The 20721-nt window shown below is 43.4% G+C and overlaps 1 protein-coding gene across 5 annotated transcripts in view; it reads left to right on the forward strand.

The window, feature by feature from the left end:
• FN1 (fibronectin 1) overlaps window positions 1-20721 on the forward strand; it is a 58475-nt gene that overhangs the window by 23850 nt on the left and 13904 nt on the right. For 4 of the 5 annotated variants that reach the window (XM_062002999.1, XM_062003000.1, XM_062002998.1 and 1 more), the window contains exons 18-31: window positions 200-394; window positions 1621-1893; window positions 5054-5320; window positions 8902-8996; window positions 9322-9490; window positions 9812-9898; window positions 10659-10850; window positions 14477-14659; window positions 15641-15730; window positions 16261-16530; window positions 16918-17034; window positions 17465-17629; window positions 18309-18464; window positions 19253-19366. In XM_062002999.1, the coding sequence (XP_061858983.1) occupies window positions 200-394; window positions 1621-1893; window positions 5054-5320; window positions 8902-8996; window positions 9322-9490; window positions 9812-9898; window positions 10659-10850; window positions 14477-14659; window positions 15641-15730; window positions 16261-16530; window positions 16918-17034; window positions 17465-17629; window positions 18309-18464; window positions 19253-19366 (2373 nt within the window). Of the gene's footprint in view, window positions 1-199; window positions 395-1620; window positions 1894-5053; window positions 5321-8901; window positions 8997-9321; window positions 9491-9811; window positions 9899-10658; window positions 10851-13165; window positions 13439-14476; window positions 14660-15640; window positions 15731-16260; window positions 16531-16917; window positions 17035-17464; window positions 17630-18308; window positions 18465-19252; window positions 19367-20721 lie in introns of all 5 variants that reach the window. The other variant, XM_062003003.1, reaches the window with a different exon arrangement.

Raw genomic sequence — 20721 nt, forward strand, 5'->3', positions numbered from 1 at the left:
TCAGATTACGCTTTGTAAGGCATTATGAGTGTGCAGTGTCTAGTTGGGATGCAAACACAGGCAAGCTACATGTCCTGCTGAACTTTAGGACTGCTTTTGTGAAACCTCAGTAGAGAGATAATTTAGCTGTCCTTTTTGACGTTCCTTGTGCTGGTTTACTGATTGTGACTGAGGACTTTATATACTTCTCTTGCTTTAGGCTACAGAATTATCTACACACCCTCTGTGGAAGGCAGTAGCACAGAGCTCAACCTGCCTGACACTGCAACCTCTGTAACACTCAGTGACTTAATGCCAGGTGTTCAGTACAACATCAGCATCTACGCAGTGGAAGAAAATCAGGAGAGTACTCCTGTCTTCATCCAACAGGAAACCACAGGCGTGCCCCACACAGGTAATGGTCAGCATGCTCTGAGTGTCAGTCACTGGGTTGTTTTTTTATTGTGCAGTCAAATGACAATGCAAGCTTGCATTGCTATAGCTAAATGAATGATTAAATGGACACGATCTTGGGTTTTGTCATCATTCTTATGTTTTTTTAATTGTAAATGTCACTGGTATTGAAGTTCTCCAGTAAAGTCATGCTCCCTTATGAATTGACATGGTCAAGCCACCACTCTGCATTAATAGGGCTGCCCTTCCTAAGGATCAGAGTGCAGGCAGGTCAAAAGGTTGGGTTTGCATGTGTCTATGGAAAAGAGCGATCAGAGTTTCCTAAGTTGTCTTAAGAGGATTCTGCTAAGACACCCTCTTCAGAGTCTGGTAAAACATTTTGCCTTGGTATTTGACCTGCAGATGTTTCAGGTTATGTACTCAGATGCCGCAACAGAAATCCAAATAATTCACTTGACTCTCTCCCTCTCTCTTCCAACCCTAACCATTATTTTCCATTGCAGTCAGTGGGGATGGGAGATTGCTCAGCATTCATTGATGTGCCAAAATAACACCATGGATGTGCCAAAATAACACCATGTGATCTAAACTTGAGGAACCCACAATTTAAAAAAACTGCTAGTTTCAGGGTTCTTTAATTATCCAATTGAGCTGAACAGCCAAACCAAAAGAAAGGACAGTGAAAGAATTAGGATCTGATGTGGTAGCAGTGGAATTTGATGTTCTGCAAGCATGTGTTTGCAAATGGGAATATACCAGGAATGAACTCAACTCAGTGATTTTATGGTTTGGCATCTGTTTCTTCCAAAAATGTACGTGAGTTAACCTTGAGGCATTATCACTCCTAATCTGAAGACATTTCATTTGAATGTAAGAATTTAAGGGTTCAGTACTGGACCAACACAGAGGGAACTGGATTTTGTCTTTGACTACAGTAAGGGCAGATGAGCTCCTGTCCTTGTTTAATTACAATACATGGATTTTAAGTTACAGACATTCAGAACATGCCATGTGTTTTGAAAATACTCTCTTTCAATTTTAAAGAAGGTTCCTGTTTCCAACCCCTGGAGGATATTTTTTTCACCCAGTAAATATTCAGTAAATATTCTTGGGCTAGCCATTGTTCACCCAAAATTAACTTTTTTTTTTCCTTCCAAGTAAACATATAGCTTCTCCTGACACTTGTTAAGGATGCTCTCTAACACTGTTCTGTTGCTCTGCTTACAGATGAAATTCCTTCACCCAAAGATCTGCAGTTCGTAGAGGTTTCTGATATCAAGATCACCATCATGTGGACTCCACCACAGAGCCAAGTGTCTGGCTATCGAGTGGAAGTGATCCCTGTCAATCGCCCTGGCCAACATGGCCAGAGGCTGCCTGTCACAAGGAGCTCTTTTGCTGAAGTTGTTGACCTGCTCCCAGGAACAACATACCTCTTTAAAATTTTTGCTGTGAGCCAGGGAAGGGAGAGCAAACCTTTGACTGGAGAGCAAACCACCAGTAAGTGTCTTTCCTTTATGCTTTTTTCAACCTTTTGAAGTGCATATTTCTCTGTCGCTTAGAGAAATATATAAACAGAGCACTTAAAGTGCAACAGTTATAGCCCAGGAGGTATCCCATAACTAGGATGAGAGGGCTGGGAATTCATTCAATCAAATAATGATCTCTTCAGCAGATTTATCCTCCTCCAGGGCTTTCCAGTGGGAATTTAACTCTCATGGCACTTTAAAACAATTTCGTATGGCTCAAATTCAACTTTTTTATTACTGACTGAGAATTGATGGGCCCTGCAGTTCTTTTACAGCTCAGATGGCAGCCTGCAATTTCCATTTTTTTTTTTTTTGGAGGATACCTTAGGGCAGCTTTCAGCATGACTTGGGAACCTTGCTGAGATTGCTCAGGAAATCTCTGTCTCCTTTCTGACAGCTGCATACCTATTTGGCTCTAGTGTCAGCAGTAGTTCTGCATGCACATGTAAGGACAGGCTTTGCCTTTAAAAGGACTGCATTTGAGCTTTGTCAGGTCAAGCCCGGCTCTCCACAGGCTGTCTCACTCCTCCAGAAATTTCCCTGTCATCTCAGTGAGACCTAGGGAACTGGATTGCAGAGACCTCAATGGACTGTTGACAAGAGCCGTGAGGAGCATATAGTTTTTAGGAAAGGTCTCACAGGATTGCTAGTGATCTGTTGGCAGTGCAGCACATCACCAGTGCAAGGCAAGATGACAAGCAAAGTACACAGTCTGTCAAGCATTGCATTTCTGCAAAGTAAAAAGCAGAGAAGAGAGGAGCAGTGGCTGCACAAGATACCATCAGGTGGAAGAGGAGTTATCATGGCTTCAGGTTTATTGTCTCCATTTTTGATCCAAGAGAAGCAGATCAGACAGAACCTGGGATGTCATTCATTTGAACAGATCCTGTTTATTGGGCAATAGAAGGGTGACCTGGTGTTTGCGGTGTTCTTTGACTGGATCGGATTATTCAAAGGACCAAAATTCAGCTGTGTGGGTCTGTTCCTGTTATGATACTTTTTAGTAAATTAGAGCAAGTTTTGAGAATCCAGCCCTACTCTTATAAAGATGAGAGGGAAGGAAAGGAAATGGGATAATCTGTGAATATAGCCATGCTGTTTGAGAAAATAGACTTTCCTTATATCCATAAAGCCTAGGAGACATGACTAGTGCCTCTGCTTCTTACCATTCTCTCTTGTCTGTGCAGAGTGAATGAGATCCTTATGTTTGTCCTTTGACATAGGTATCTGATTTGAGCATAACATAGATTGTGTGAACACTCCCCCTCCTTTTTCAACCAAAGTTTTCAAAAGCAAGAATGCAACTTAGGAGTCTAATCTGTCTTGGAAACATTTAGAACAGGGAGGGTTCACTTCCCAGTTGGATCCATAGTTTTTTGTGGTTGTTTTCAGGAGCCTTGGCTAGGTGTAGAGCTCCTCTGGAAGTCCACACACAGAGGTGTACATCTGAGTATAGACTTTTGATTCAGGCAGTATGGGGCTAGTTAAAAATGTCTGGAATAATTTTCCATAGGCTTTGATCATCTGCTTAACTGCTTTGCCTAAACCGCATTTCAGAAAGTTTTCACATAAATTGCATCCTGTAATCGAAAGTCCTGGGAAACAGAAATAATTCAGAGTTCCCAAGGAAAATTCTGCAGCAAAAGTCTCTTCCCACGGTGTACATGTGATTCTCTTTTTGGCCTTCCGTTAAAAAGCAATCTACAAACTGAGTGTGTGTGTGGCTTTTTAATCTTCCCCTTTTTCCTTTAGTGTGGGGAGAGGAAGTGATAAAAACCTAATAGAGCTGGCAAATTAAACTGTGCAGAAAGGAACTGACTCTAGGCAACAAAGCAGAGGGCAATACAATTGTTGTCAGCTCAGACTTAGCATAGATCTTAGTATCAAAAAGAGATAAAACTGTCTCTCAGCCTGTGGGTTGGAAATGGGCCTATGGAGGATCATATTAATCCTTTGTCTTTTAGAACTATCTCCCTCATCTTTGCAAGTCATGGAAGAAGGAAATGCTCGCTTCCTTTTCCCTCTCTCCTCAAAAAGGGAGAAAGCAAAAGGGACAAAATCTACTTCCCACTGAATAACTGGGAGAGTGATTAAAACAATTTTTATAATAAAAATGTTATTTCCTTGGGGGGAGATAAAAGCATTTGCCATCCAAAATGAGCATTGATGGAAGCTCTCCTCACTGCTCTTAATTTCAAGGTATAAGTGGAATCTAGAATAGGGGAGTCTTGCCATGTAGGCACTATAAACTCTTTGCTGCAGCCAATGCTACCCCGCCTGCTGTGGGGGCAAATTGCCTAAGTATCTTTCCCCCTCTGAGCCTCATCTTGTCTCAGCCAAAGGCAGTGATATCTCTGCCATTCTCTGGACTCCAACATAGTGCTGAAGAAGCTGTGTTGCTTCAGCCTCTTGTTTATGTAGTTTTCTGGGTTATCAGTCACAGCAGCTTCCCAGGGCCAGTGATAAAAAGAGCTGTCGTGTGAGCCCCATGGGAGATACAAGCATGCTTAGAATTGTTGTGTAGTCAGTTCAACAGTGGGATTATTTTTAAGTAGATCTAGGAACTGGTTTTCTGCAGAAAGTTGCTGACTGGTATTTATTTTTACCTTAAAAAATGACGAAAGTGGGGGAGTTTTGTTTTGGGAAGGGATTTCGAGAGGGCAGGGAGTAGGACTGGGCAAAGATTTACAAGAAGAAATCTTTCTAACGAGAAAAGGCTAAAGTTAGGTTTCCGTTCTTATGCTGACAAGGGTAAACTGAGCTGATTTTAAAAAAATGCTCAGCATTCATGAGAAACTGTGGAAATTCCTGAATGCAGTTGGGTTCATCTGTCTCGCCTCAGCTGTTAGCCTGACCTCTGTGGGACAGCACGTGTGGCACAGGCCTGCCTGGCCGGGGTGTATTCCTGGGTAGCACTGAGGCATGGATATAATTATCTCACTTCTGTTTTCATCTGTCTCGTTGTTCCCCAATTCTGTCTTTCCAACTGTTGCACCCTAAGTGAGAAAAACAGGATCAACAACCTCATTGTACACTCATGTTTCTTGCATAGTAGGGAACATGCTTTGGGAATAGGTGTGAAGGAGAGGTTCGCCTGGAAGCTTGATGTATGTTATGCTTTTGTTCCTCAGAGCTCGATGCCCCTACCAACCTGAGGTTTCTCAACACCACGGAGAATTCAGTGTTAGTGTTGTGGACGCGGCCCCGTGCTGTGATCACAGGATACCGGCTGACTGCAGGTCCCACAAGAGGAAGTCAACCAAGGACCTACAATGTGGGACCTTCTGCCACCAAGTACCTTCTCAGGAACTTGCAGCCTGGCACCGAGTACACTGTATACCTTGTAGCAGTTAAAGACAACTTGCAAAGTGCCAGAGAGACTGGAGTCTTCACAACTCGTAAGTACAGTAGGCACATATTCCTCTTCCCCAACACCCTGGTCCTTCTTCTGAACTTGTCCTGAAAGTGGCTGTTGTAAATTGGTTTACAGAAGAAGCCTTTTGAAGTATCAGAATGGCTTGGGAAATATGTCTTGTTCTTCTTTCTAAACTATTTGACAGGAAAAAAGAGTTATTTGCATCAAAAACCTTTCAGTATTTCAGCTTTTTGTTGATTAAAAACAAAAGGGAGAACTTAGTACTGGTACCTCAGGTTTTGTTAGCTGAATGATAAATTTAATTTTACTTTTAATTTTTCTTTTAATCTTTCCAGTTGTTTGATCTTGGCAAGACACATCTAGGAAAGCAAACAGCTCCCTTAAAATGGGCAAGGAATAATTAGTCTGTCATTAGTATAAAGCTGAAGGCAGTCATTTCTCAAGCCCAACCGTACTATCTAAGGCAGCTCAACTGCAGTCACAGTAACCGACACAGACAGTGCATTCTATCTCTCTTTTTTTAATTCCACATTTCAGTCATCTGTACTTGTGCTGTTGGCTTGGAAGAAATACTAAGCAAATTTTGGGAGGAAAAGGAGTTCTGTGAGAACCCACACAAGCTTTTAAAAAGATCAAATAGATTCACTGTTTAAATAATGATGAAGCAGTCATATAAACTAACAAAATTCAAAGCCATCCAAGCCCAGAACCACATCCTATTTTTGAAAGAGAATGCGGTTTCTTTTAGAACAGTGTGAAGTTAAAATAAAGGTTCAAACTTCTAATCAGAATAATGCTGTTGACATTGGCAAAGTACTTTCTGCTGATAGACAGCCTTATCATCTGGAGTACTGTGTCCAGTTCTGGGGTCCTCAGCTCAAGAGGGACAGAGAACTTCTGGAGACAGTCCAGCGCAGGGCCGCCAAGATGACTGGAAAGTCTTTCATACGAGGCAAGGCTGCAGGAACTGGGGCTGTTTAGTCTGGAGAAGAGGAGACTAAGGGGAGATCTTATTAATATTTACAAATATCTAAATGGTGGGTGTCAGGAGGTTGGGACATTCCTTTTTCCTATTGTAGCTAGCAACAGGACAAGGGGTAATGGGATGAAGCTGGAACACAAAAAGTTCCATTTGAATATAAGAAAAAGCTATTTCACTGTTCAGGTGAGGGAGCCCTGGCACAGGCTGCCCAGAGGGGTTGTGGAGTCTCCTTCCTTAGAGGTCTTCAAGACCCATCTGGACATATTCCTGTGCAATCTGATCTAGGTGAACCTGCTTCTGCAGGGAGGTTGGACTAGATGATCTCTAAAGGTCTCTTCCAACCCTACCATTCTATGATTCTATGATATATAAATATTTCTCAATTATGATATGATAGAGTGTCTTGGATGAATATGGCCTTCGAATTCTAGCTTATCTGGATGAAAGCAGTCCAGTTTAAGACTATAGATTAATAAACCAAGTCTTTTCATTAATAACAAGTTCAATTCAGATTCTGGGATACACAAAGGCTTTGGCTTCTGTGTGATGCTCCAGATAGATATCAATGAGACCACAGGTTCCTCAGATTGACTTTGAGTTCTCCTTCACTCTACTGACTTTAAAAGAGTTGAAGATATTGGTGAGGGATGAGATGGTCCTATCTGGGATAACAGACAAGGGTATAGTGCTCTGCTAGATTGAGTGGCATACAGTGGGTGATGGAAAGAAAGCTGGGTTTTGAGGAATTATTCAGATACCATGCCAAAACCAATATTCCCCTAATTCTTGGGGTTTGGATGCACAGAGAATTCATGAAGCCCAGTTCAATATTTTTGTTTTCCTCTGGAACAGCAAAGGCACTGGCTATGATCAGACCACTTGTGTACTGTGTCTGTCAAGTCCAGCGGCAGATAGAAGTAATCCGTCAGATCCCTCCCAAATAAATTTTTAAGGAGGTGTTAAAAATCCACCCCTCATCCCTTCACCAGAGGTAGAACCACAGAAGAGCTCATAAGTCAGTAGCACAGTTTGTGTTTTGCTTGTTACCACTCCAAATTAGTATCCTTATCTCAAATTTAATCTCCAATGCTCCAATCCCCACATACTATGCCCCACGGTGGGTGCCAAAAATGTCGTGGTTTGGCCCAGCAAGCAAAGAAGCACCATGACAGTCTCTCACTCGGTGCCCTCCATTCACTCCCACCCTCGTTAGGATGGCAGAGGCCCCAGCGAAATGGGAGGAAAAAGATAAGCAAGGTTGTTGTGGATTAAGACAAGGGCAGGGAGGGCTCGCTGTTCCGGGCAGAACAGACTCCATTACTCAGAGAGGAAAGTAGGAAAGTTTATTCTACTACCTACAGGAAACAGAACAGAACAAAAGCAAAAAGGGAGTAGGATGATGTGAAAATTACAACCAGCACTTTAAGATCTCTCTCCCCCATCCCTCCTTTCTTCCTGGACCCAGCTCACTACTTCTGATATCTCGACCTCCTCTTCCCTCAACAGCTCAGGGGGGCAGGGAATGGGGGATGTGGTCAGTCTCTCACAGATGGGCTCTGCCGCCTCTCTCTGCTCAGATGAGGATGACTCCTGGTATTCTTCCCCTGCTCCAACACGGGGTCCCTCCCATGGGACACAGTCCTTAATGAACTTCTCTGGTGTGGGTTGTTCCCAGCAGCTGCGGCTTCTGCCGTTACAGGGTCCCTCACACGGGACGCAGTCCTTGGTGAATAGCTCTGGTGTGGGTTCTTCCCTACGGTTGCAGCTTCTGCAGATACAGGGTCCCTGATTTGGGACATGGCCTCTTCTGGGCATAATTTTAATGAGCTTCTTTGTCATGGGTTCCTCCCCACAGTTACAGCTTCTGTGACTATTGGGTCTCTTCCACAGGACACGGCCTTCTCTGGCCATAGTGATAAAGGGTCTCTCCCTTGGGACACAGCCTCTTCTGGCCATAGTTTTAAAGAAAGTCACTGCCCCTGGCTTGGGGTCTGTAGTGAAGTGATACAGGGTCCCTCCTACAGGACACGGCCTCCTCCGGCCATAGTTTTAATGAAGAAAATCACTGCCCCTGGCTTGGGGTTTTTAGCAAAATGAGTCTCTGCCCCTGATACAGGGTCATTATCAAAATAAGTATCTACCGCTGATGCAAGGTCTTTAAAGAAATGCAAACAAATCTCTGCTCCAGCACAACTCCTCCTCTCTTTCTTTACTGACCTTGGAGTCCACATGGTTGTTTCTCTCACTTTTCCAACTCCTTGCACCACCATCAGCTGGAAAAAAAGAAGGGACCAAAGAAGTAAGAAACAGGAAGAAGCCTCCTCTTCTGGCTTCTTCTTAAAAAGTGATTGTGGAGGTTTAATTGGCTCAGCCCCCGAAGCGGATCTGGCTCAGAGCTGGGGAGTGTTTTGAGCAGCTTCTTACAGGAGCCATCTTTACAGCCCCTTCCCCCTTACCAGAAAAGGCTGTCATGTCAAACCATGACAACTGGATTTTCAGAAATAATGTGGTTCAGCAGTTACTGCATACCTCTTGATATTCAGTCTGCAGCAGGTCAGATTTTCTGACTGTTGGGTCCATCAGCAGCAGCTAAACTCTAACTCTCTCAATTCACTTCACAGATCAGCCTGCTGGATCCATTCCTGCTTTTAACACAGAAGTGACTGAGACTTCTATTGTCATCACCTGGACACCAGCCCCAAGGATTGGTTTCAAGGTAGGAGAAACTGAAGTCCCATGTTTCTTTTTCCTTCTGTTTTGTTGTGATAGGAAGGACAGCTTAAAGGTGTTTATTGTGGACTACAGTGAAGATAGTAGCACAAAGGAGAGATGCACAACATGTGCTGCTTACTGGGTCGTAGCATGTCCTTTGGGCTTCAGGTCAAGTTCCATCAGGGAGACATCTAAAACATGTTACATGATTAACAGTTGGCATGAAGCATATAGACCCATGATAGTCATGTTGGGTGGTAAGTCTGGATGCTGATAGTTGGAATAGGAGCATTTGAGGCTGAAAAACAAACTTTGCTACTTCTCTGCAGCTGGGTGTGCGCCCGAGCCAAGGTGGAGAGGCTCCCCGGGAGGTCATCTCTGATTCTGGCAGCATCGTGATATCTGGCCTGACCCCTGGAGTGGAATACACCTACAGCCTCACAGTCCTGATGGACGGCCAGGAGAGAGAGACTCCCATCATCAGGAGAGTGACGACACGTACGGCACCTTTGCTTTTCCACAATCATTCTGTCTTCTGCTTGCTTCCCCTGTACTCCTCCCCGGAGTGGCTGTCTTCTGGGAGTCAGTTCTAGTCTTTTGCTCTTGTGGTCTGGAAGATGTTTTTCTTTCTGTTGCATAGGTGACAGTAGCACTACATCATGCAACACAAGGCCATAAAAAAATCACATTAAAAAAAAAAATGCTGATATTTTTTTGCAAATTCTGAAGGGTAAGGAGATGATCTGGGGAGGAGGGATGCTGAGGGAGCTAGGGTGATTCTCAGTGCTATAAATAACCCATTTGTCTGAACACTTGCAGCATTATCTCCACCAACCAACCTGCGCCTGGAGCCAAATCCTGATACTGGGATACTGGTGGTTTCTTGGGACAGAAGCACAACTCCAGGTAACTGTGCGAGCTCACACTGTGCTTAAGCCTCCTGTTGTACCTGAATGCTAATGTTTGTTCTACAGTGCCTTGCAGTTCATTAAAGAGGCTTTGATGGGCAGCTTGCTATTGAGTAATTCAAGGAAAAATGTGCACATTTCTAGATATATTCAAGGCTATAATTCACAGTTAAGTATAGGTTGCCATAGGACTCTTTGTGATTTACGTTTCATATAAAATACTACTTTGGAATGTGAGTATATTTAAGTATTTCAACTGTTTTAGGGATTTGAATGATTTATTCAGGTTTTAAAGAAAAAAAAAAGTCTAAAAGAAGGAAAGCAAAACGGACCAGAAAGATTTCTGGTAGTGAAGAATGAGTTCATGATATAGAGAAGAGTAAAGCATGGGATTTCTGAAAGTGTTCAAGATGAACTCTAGTCTCACAATAGCTGATGGGAGCTGTACAATTGACTTCCATAAAACAAGGATTGAAGGCTTTTGGAAACCCTACTCTCAGTCAGTAGATGTATCTTTTTCTTGGCATCTTGTGAGATTATCTGTTTGGTGAGGTCTCAAAGGAAACTGAAATTATGTTTGGCTACCTCCTGTGAAACTCATATTGAGGTGCTTAAACAAAACAACCTCTTGCCTGCTGGGCTCAGGGTGGCAATATCTCTTGTAAAATGTGAAGTGTTTGCTTCAGCTGTTTGTGCTGAGCCCTGGTGTAAATGAATACAGACTGAGATGATTGCATACTGGTATATGTGTATTTCAGGCATCAGTGGGTACCGAGTGACCACTGCTCCTACCAATGGGCAGGAAGGCTCTACCTTGGAGGAGGTAGTAGGTGCAGATCAGACCACTTGCACCTTTGAAAACCTGAACCCTGGCGTGGAGTACAATGTCAGCGTTTACTCGGTCAAGGACGACCAGGAGAGTATCCCCATCTCTGAAACCGTCACACCAGGTAATGAAAGGATGAGCAGCAGTTTTAGCTGCTCAAAGTTAGATGGCTGAGCTCAAGAGCTCTACACTACAGAACTCTTAGTCTGAAGGAAGAGGGCTTAGACTTCATATTTAGTCTCAAGAAGCAGAATAGCCACATACCAACATGTGACAGAGCACTTTTTATACCCGTGTACTTCTCTGCATGTGCAGCCTACATTGTCTGTCAACAGGGTGACAGATCTGTTGTATCAGTGCACCGAGCTGCAGAGCAACAGAGATTTAACTTGGCCGTGCAGTGCCCCAGCATCTGGAAACAGTTGATTGAAATAGGAAGTAGGTGAAGAGAGGTACAAGTGTGAAGCGACAATAGAAGAAATTTTAGCAGCAATAGTGGCAGAAGATAATTTCAGGACAAAAGAGAGGAAAGCCAAGACTGAAAGGTCCATCACTGTAGCACTTCTGAGACATAAAGTGGCATGTGCCACCTCACATGACATACTGTGGTAACTGCCGAAACTTACCTTTGTAGCCACAGTAGGAAAAGGAATATGCATCTCCCCAAATGATTTCATTTCGTTTGCCTTTGTGAGGGCTTTGTTTGTTTGTTTCTGCTCAGCCCTAAAATGATGCCAGCTACTCTGTTTGCTTGCTCTTATAACACCGCTTCGAAATTTCCATGCTTCACTCAAGTGCTGTGTGCGCCCTGGGGGTGAACTAATACCACGATACTGCATAATTAAAGCAGTGATAGCTTTACCATCTCCTGGTGGGGAAAGCTAAGAATGTATGTCTCTGGCTTATAGCAGACATCTTTAAAGGTGATATGGTACATGCATTCCATTAGGACAAACAATGATTTGACAGAAAACTGGAAGTTTCTTGCATCTGTGCTGTAAATTAAGTCTTGTCCTAGACGGATATTAAAATAGAACATAACCACTATTATTAAAACCAGTCTTTTGCAATATTGCTGTCCTATAATTCATTTTCAAGCTAACTTGTAATGGTCCGACACAATGGATACTGCATCTTTGGCTCTGGTACTAGTGTCTGATCCTGAGTGAGGAAGAGCTTGTTAGCTGCCACTGATTTCAGGATCAACTTGCTAAAGTTAACGCAGCCAAATCTTGTGGCTTAAATCAATACCAATCTATTGACTTGAGCAGCAGAGGGTTTGGCCATTGCCAATCAAAGATGCCTCTAACATTCTCCACTCCCTGCCAAATTCTGTTGGTCCTAGCCCTCAGGAAAGGAACAGCTTTAATGATAGGAATAATATTGACAGAGAAAAGTCACAGCTGTGCTTGTTTGCTATACAGAAATGTAGGCAATATCTAGAAGATCATGAAAGAGGATCTTTATTCAGTGGCTCAGTTCTGAGATTTTTGAACCATATAGGCAACAAATCTAGTCAACCTCTTAGTCTCATCTTGGGCATAGCCTCTGAGTATGAAGACATTGTCACTTTTTGAGAATTCTTGTCATCTAAAGGTCATTATTAACCACTTGCCATCTTTCCAAGAAAGTGTTTTGTTACTGTTCCATAGCATCTGTTTTTGGCACATACTTTGCAGTGGTTAGTGGTAAGTAGAACTTGAGGAATTCCGGACCAGGTCCTCAGGCTGCTAAAGGAATTTGAGACTTTTTTCCAATTTCAGTGTAAATAGCTCCAATAGTAGATGATCTACCCTGAAGCTTTGTGGTGGTTCTCATCAGCTGAGAATGTAGTCTGACTCAGCCCCTTCAAATGGGTCGATATTTTTAATGATCCTGGTGATAAAAGTTAGACTTGCTATTCCAAAAATTCTAGTGAGTCAATCAACTATTATTTCAGAGGAGTTGTTTTATTTATATGTTAATAGACTTTGATATTCTTTTCTACCTGCAAAAAAAATTAAAAAGAATGTTTTCTGTATTTCTGTTTTTGTCAGAAAATGATGAGTCTTTATGGCTCATCATTGCTCAAAGTAAATCTACTGCAAGTTAAGTGCCTCTTGTAGGCATTTTTGTGTAGGCACAAGTTTATGTCTAAAGTGGAAGTGCATTGTCTCAGGGTATTGGGGTTTCAGCTTCCGTCTGCCCAGGGAGGCAGCTGGAGACTGCATTGAAGAGTACAATATAAAAAGATATAAAAAGACCTCAACAGAACCCCTCAAAAACAAACCACCAAAACCCCACCTTTTCCTCCAAACCCCAGGAGAAATTCTGCATATCACCGCAATTGCTTCTACAGTTCTGTCAATGTTAATAGTGATGAACACTGCTTTTTTCTCCCCTGTCTTTCTTTTGCCTCTGTATGTCTTTGCCTTTCCCATTTGCTTTTTAACTCACTAGAGGTGCCCCAACTCACTGACCTAAGCTTTGTTGACATAACTGACTCGAGCATCGGCCTGAGGTGGACGCCGTTAAATGCCTCTGCCATTATTGGTTACCGCATCACAGTAGTTGCGGCAGGAGAAAGTGTCCCTATTTTTGAAGATTTTGTGGACTCCTCAGTAGGATACTACACAGTCACAGGCCTGGAGCCGGGCATTGATTACGACATCAGTGTAATCACACTCATTAATGGTGGAGAGAGCGCCCCTACCACTCTGACACAACAAACGGGTGAATTTTGAAAACTTCTGTGTTTCGTGACGTGGACGGTGTTTCATGCTGTCACTGGCTGTCAGGATGGTGGGGCTGTGGCCAAAGAGGAAGCGAGCTGCAAGCTGTGCAGAAGCCAGACCGGGCTCGCTCCTTCTTCTACTGGCAGTTGGAGATGGGTCTGCACTGCTCAGTTTTGTAGTTTGAGGCATTTTAATGCTGTGAATGGCTGCAGACTTGCCAGGCTCATTCGCTGTCTGCTATTGACATTTCTGGGATCTGGTTGGAATCAAGAGCCTGAAATGAGATGTGTATTCAGCAGGCTTTTAAACGGTGATTCCTCAAAATAGAGTGCCAAAGGGTGGAGCAGTTCAGCAGACCCTCTCCGGCCTTGGTAGCTATTTAAGCTTCTAGCAGCCTGTCTCGGTGGTGGCCCTGCTCTTTCCACAATGCCCCAAAAGGATGCAGACGAACCACCCCTCCCTGAGCAGATGCCACTGACAGCCATGCCATACCGTCAAAGGTCTCTAGTGCATGAGCAGAAGGCAAGCTGAGAACTGGTTCTTGCATGAAATCCTGTTATGTTTGAAAATCCCGAGGCTGTAAATTCTTCGACATGAGTAGAAGCAGAGTCATAGGAAATTAGTGGTATACCCTCTCTCCTGTGTGTGCATGTATGAATTCTAGATGAGATTACTTTTCCATCTGTAAGCTGCTGTGTGGCAACTTTAAACCTCTTCTGGCTCCACATCTGTAATATGAAATCCAGCTGCAAGAAAGCACATTGCCAAAACTTGCTACCTTGTTTTCAAATTAGCCCCACGGGGTACGTTTAAAGCCTTGGGAATTGCAAAGAGGTTAAAGGAGCCTGACAGTAGTACAGACATATTTTTCTCTTAACTACAGTAGAACTGAATGTAGTTTAGAAATCTGTTTGCATGGGTCTGACACAGTAGTCTGTTATGCATGAGATACTTTCTCTGGTGATTCCCTGAACATACCTCTTGATTCACATCTATGAATCAGAGAACTAAGATGTGTTTGTCCTTTGCCATGTAGCCGTGCCTCCTCCCACTGACCTCCGCTTCACTAACGTGGGACCTGACACTATGAGAGTGACTTGGACCGCACCGACCTCCATCGTGCTGAGCAGTTTCTTGGTGCGCTACTCACCCGTGAAGAAGGAGGATGACATTGCAGAGCTGACAATTTCACCCTCAGACAACATGGTGATCTTAACAAGTAAGTGGGTTACCTACCCAAGTCAAACAAATATAAGGAGCCCCTTATATATTGCAAAAGATGAGCAAAAGAAAAATTGCTTACTGTAATTGTAACTGGCCAATTTCTCATCTGATCTAAGCTGATATCGAAGTAGCCTGCTACAAACTTGTGCTAAATGGGGTTTAGCCACTTGCTTTACCCAAGTTAAAGCCAAACCACGGGAAAGTTTTTCCCATCGATGCAAGGACAGTGGTGAATCAGACTATGGAGCAATTGCATTGATTTACAGCCTGGTTAGGTATTAAGAGTGAGTACACAGTACTCACCTGATTTGACAAAAATGTCAAGGACTCACAGTGCAGAGGTTCGGGGAGAGGGTCAGAACATGCAAAAGGTCATTGCTCCTTTGGCTTTATATGCTTGGGACGAGAAGATAAATACTGCTGGGAACCTTACAGGGCATGGCAAAAAAACGTGGGCATTTGCAAAACCTGACGTTAATTATTGCTGGTGTAAAAGCTTTGTTATATTTGAAGGTTTTTTTTCTCCATCCTAGAACCAGGTTGGTGGAGTGAGAGACAATACCCACTTTCAGAGTTAGAGACCAGATCTGGAGCTCATCTGAGTGAGAATAGCTGTGTTGGAAATCCATGGCCCTATTCCAGTTTATGTCAGCTAAAGCTTTGGCCTAGTGAACATCTATAAAGTACTAGGTGATTAGAAAGGACCTCATAGAAAACTAACTGCTTCTAGCCAGTCTCCACAAACTACCAAAGCAAGGTTACAGGATACCATGCTCCTTCAGGCTGAAACATTGCATGCTACCATAATGCCACGGAAAGAACTGATCTAAATTTTTTACTGCCTGGGAGGCTGGGATCTTCCATCAAGCAAAGCCTGATTATCGTGCTTAAGAAGCACAGTTAAAATTGCATAGGTTGAGTGACTTCTAGCTCCTAGTAAAGAACAATGTCAAGTTCTTGTACTTGAACTTCACAGATCTGCTCCCTGGTACTGAATATCTGGTGAGAGTCTACAGTGTTTCTGAACAACATGAGAGTGCGCCTTTGTCTGGAATCCAGAAAACAGGTACTTAGATGCACCCCAAGACATGTATGTGATTAATGGCAGCCATTAAGCGTTCATTGATGGGATTTTGTTCCTCTTTCTTGTGTATTGCCACCTCGTTGATGAGTCACCAGCTAGATAGAAAAGTAAAGTAGATGCACATCTTGGGAAACACTAGGAAGTGTTGTGTTTTGTTATGTCTGTGGGTTTTAAATGGAGCATTGCAGACACTGGTGTGAATGTACCAACGGTATCTGCCTGAGAACAAGCCTAAATCTGTCACCAAGTCTGTCATGTTTTGTACCTGTGTAACGTGGTTTGCTGGTCATGCGCATTGATTTATGCTGTTGTGTCTGTGTGCCATATGTTCTTTTCCTGCAGTTACATTCCAGGGACTGTTTATCTGACTTTGATCCCGAACATATACAGGTTTAGTTCCACAGCTGACTAGGGTCTGGCAGTGTCATGGTACTGAGCTTAATGAAACATGGCAGTGCTGATGATGACCAGTAGTTTGGCTCTGCTCAGATTCTTGTCTCTGAAATACCCAGGTCTTGACTCCCCCACTGGCCTCGACTTCTCGGATATAACTGCTAACTCTTTCACCGTCCACTGGATTGCTCCTCGTGCCACCATTACGGGCTACAAAATCCGGTATCAGCCAGAGCACGGTGCTGGCAGGCCCAAGGAGGAGCGTGTGCCCCCCTCACGGAACTCCATCACCCTTACCAACCTGCTTCCGGGGACTGAGTATGTGGTCAGCATCATTGCGGTCAGCGGCAGGGAGGAGAGTGTGCCCTTGGTCGGCCAACAAACAACAGGTAAGCCTTGAGAGAACATTGGCTAAAAGTTACCATGAGGATATTGGGCATGCTCTGGCAAAGCAGTTGCTCTTAAACCTTATTTTTCCTACCTGGTGAAACTCTGCTCACAAGGAAGTGTCAGTGGGGCCTGATTTAGAAAAGGTGGGAGTACCCATGCTACTTTCGGATCAAGTCAGATGTCTTTAGTGCCTGCAGACCTTTTACTTTTTTCATTAAATCTAATCCAATGACAGATGGTTTTTAACCAAATACATCACTTGTTGAGGTATGTACACTGAGCTAGAACTAAAACAGACGAGTAGCAGAGGAGAATGGTATAATAGGTGGAATATGTAGCTGATGTACCTTAACAGTGTTAAAACTCCAGTTATCTTATTTTTCTAGTGTCTGATGTTCCAAGGGACCTGGAAGTCACCCCTACCAGCCCAACCAGCCTTGTGATTTCCTGGGATGCTCCTGCAGTGACAGTCAGATACTACCGAATCACTTATGGTGAAACAGGTGAGGGCAGGCTGCTGTGGCCAGTTACAGATCAGAAGCTCTGTTCTGAGGCCATTAGAAAGACAAAGAAAATAGCAAAGGCAAGTTTGACTGCCAGCAGACAAACTCTTGTATGGCTGAGATTGTTGTGGCATATTTAGAGAAGATTGTCAAGTACAGATGCCTTTTTTTTAAAGGAGAACAAATCATTTTTTTGTCTACCAAAAAGAAAGAGCATCTGGAGCACTCCAGTCATTTGAGAGGTGGTTTTGTATACAAACTTAATTCTTTCCCTTGCGCTGGTCTGAAAAAGGCTTTGACCCAAGATCCAATGAGATCAACGGGATCCTCTCTTCAACGATGCATAAAGGATTGTTCTGGTTTTTGTAACAATTTAAAATGTATACTTCAGAGATCCAATACATTTCTCTTTCCCCTCCACCCCCTTTAGGTGGAAGCAGCCCTGTGCAGGAGTTTACTGTGCCAGGCACCATGTCCACTGCTACCATCACTGGCCTTAAACCTGGTGTAGACTACACCATCACCGTGTATGCTGTAACTGGCCGTGGAGACAGCCCTGCCAGTAGCAAGCCAGTCACTGTCACTTACAAAACAGGTGAGACCTGGTTAAACAAAACAAAAAAATCCATGAAAACCCCCTATATCTTTCTGTTGGCTTATCTCCATAAATTTGTATCACCGATCCCTGGTTTCTTATATATATATGTTGTAAGCCCATTATTTTCAGTGGAGCTGCATATTGTGGTTGCCCAGCATGATAATGACATGACAGAAGGCGATCGTAGATATGGACTTTTGGATGAGGGAGACCCTGTGGAGTCCAGATGGGGATACAAGTAATATTTGAGTGCTTGTTGCAGATGAACAATCCTGATGGGTTCTCATATTATGGGGTCAATGTTGGCTTTAACTCTGGTGCTTCTGGTGCACTGTCATATTAATGTGGTCCTGATGAGACCTCACTTTCTAACTCCAAGACTATCATCTCACTCCTGATTTGGATGTAGCCTAATTCTACTCCCACTGTAGCTGCATTTAGTAGCCTGTAAACTGACAAAAATCCCCAGCTAACATTGATACGAGATCAGTTACGGTTCAGGTTTTTTTGCTCCAGGCTAGCATGAGAGACAATTAAATATCAACATTTTTTTTCTGTTCTAAGAAGCACAGCCTAGAAAAGGAAGAGCAGAATAAAATTCAGCTAGGAAGCAACAGCGGAGGGAGAATTTCTAACATACCAACATACTCAGAAAAAACCTATTTTTATCTCCCAGAAATAGACACGCCATCTCAAATGCAAGTTACTGACGTCCAGGACAACAGCATCAGCATCAGATGGCTCCCATCAACATCTCCAGTCACAGGGTACCGGGTGACAGCTGTCCCCAAAAATGGACATGGGCCCACAAAAACGAAAAACGTCCCTGCAGGTAAGAGGATGTGACATACTTCTCCAGATCTGTGGAGAATGCAAGAGCTGACCACTACAATCAACACTGTCACGCACTAGGCATGTGGCTCAAAGCCATACTCCCCTGCTTGTACCTTTTTTTTGCTAAACTGCTGACATCATTTGAGTCTCATCCAGGAGAACCTGGGGCAAATTTTTGCTCTGAAAGCTTCACATTTCTTGGACACTGTTGTGCTGCAAGGGTTTGTTCTTGGCAATCTCAATGTCTCTTAAAGGCACCTGGATTTCAAAGAAATGCCATTGGATTTCTTAGCATCCTGCAAAGCTTCCTCTGAAATCCTTCTGAAGGTCATTATGTGACCCTCGTTCATATCATGGACTCTGTCACATCCTTGATCTCGGTACTGTAGAGCTGCCAAGTCAGCTCTCAGTTTGCTCACAGGATCACAGTGCATTTTGTGGCATCTGCAGAGACTAGCACTCAGGGATGCTTGGGATGCATTTGGGTTAATGATCAGTCTTGTCCCAGAAAACGGTAAAAGCCGATCTTCTCTTGCTTTCTAATTTCTCCCACACCTGCCTTTGTGGTGTGGGGCCTTCAAACAGGTACAAATTGCAGATGCCTTGTTGTGCACTGCTAAAGAAGCATGGGGCAAGCCAAAGGCAAACTTGTTATGTTATTCCCATCTTGTGTTAATGACATTTATTCATAGTATGGCTTGTACAGGCCCCTCATTCAAGGCTGCTGAGAGGCTACTACATCCACCTACGCAGCTGCAGGTGACTAATGTTATTTTTTCCTGACAGATCAAACAGAAGTCACTATTGAAGGTCTGCAGCCCACTGTTGAGTATATGGTCAGTGTCTATGCTCAGAATCAGAACGGAGAGAGCCTCCCTTTGGTTGAGACGGCTGTCACCAGTACGTATGTCACTTTACGGTAACAAAGCAAACATCTCTTGATGTCTGACTCTACCATGCAGCATCACATTCCCGGTGAAAGCAAGTGGCAGGTGCCTAGTCTCCAGGAGAATGCAAGGGAGTCTGCGCTCTAAATACTGAGCACCTAAATTGTGGATGCTGGCAAAAACACAATCCCCCTCAGACGCTGGCAAAATGCAATTCCCCACCCCCTCAAAATGCTGTGCTTTTGATTTTCTTTAACAAAAGCTGCAAAGTCTTTTGGAGTTTTGTTTGCTGTCAACCAATCAGTGGGAAAAAATGTGCAAAGATTTCCTTTCTGGGGCTAGGTGGCAAAGGTGATTACTGTTAAGGGACTCGACTGGGTTTGGGAGCACTTGCCCTGTGCAGGGAGTAACTGAAATTACGTTAAGTTATATCAAGAACTTGAGACAAAGCACTGCAAAAGAAGGGACAGTTTGGCCCTTGAATTGCTACATCTGCCTGTGCAAAACAGCAGTACTGCTCTGAATGCAAAGAGGAGGCAGGAGAAGGATTTCTGATGTGAAGTGCATTTCAGGGACACCTCTTGGGTAGGGATTTGCATGCATATTATTGCCTTGCTCAAGCTTGTATTCAAAACCACAGCTCAGCCCCAAACACTCAGAGAATTGTCCTAAAGACAAGAGCTTCTCTGAAGCTTTACAGAGATGGGGAAAGAATCCATATCAGCTTCAAGACAACAAATTCCCTGACAAAACAAATCACCTTTGCCAACTAGAAAATGTAGAAAATTCAGGACTAATGTAACATGGCGAATAAAAAAGTTGAAATCTTCTAGAAAATGATGTCTTGGATCCAGTATAAAAATTATATGCCAGATCCTCTCATGTTGTCTACCAGATGGGTATAGCTCTGTGGCAGCAAGGGAGCTTACCTCTCTGCCTACAGCTGAGCTCCCACCTTGCTAGGAAAACTGGATGAATTGGTCTGAGGAAAGCATCCATATTGCCCTGTTGCACCTGTGGACATTCCCTGTGCACGCAATGCAAAGCTGAAAAGTTTGTTTCTAACTGATTTAAAAATATACTGAGTAATTTGCTTTCTTGATATGTGTGTTAGTTGGATATTAATTTATGAGAGAAAATAGTGGGACTGATTCTCCTTGGACTGGCACTTTGCACAGCAGCTTACAGTAGTGAAAAGCAAATGCAGCATCAATCCAAACTTGATGATTCAGGTGTGTTGTCTGTCTGCCTTTAGCATTTAGGAACCAGTTACTGCCTTTGATGGCAGAAATGGGCCTTAAAATTCCCATCTTATATTTTCTTTTGATTGCTTCAAGTTAGCTTAATGCTGCTAGAGCTGTGTAAAAG

The sequence above is a fragment of the Colius striatus genome, chromosome 9 (assembly GCF_028858725.1).
Source record: "Colius striatus isolate bColStr4 chromosome 9, bColStr4.1.hap1, whole genome shotgun sequence".
Taxonomy (NCBI): domain Eukaryota; kingdom Metazoa; phylum Chordata; class Aves; order Coliiformes; family Coliidae; genus Colius; species Colius striatus.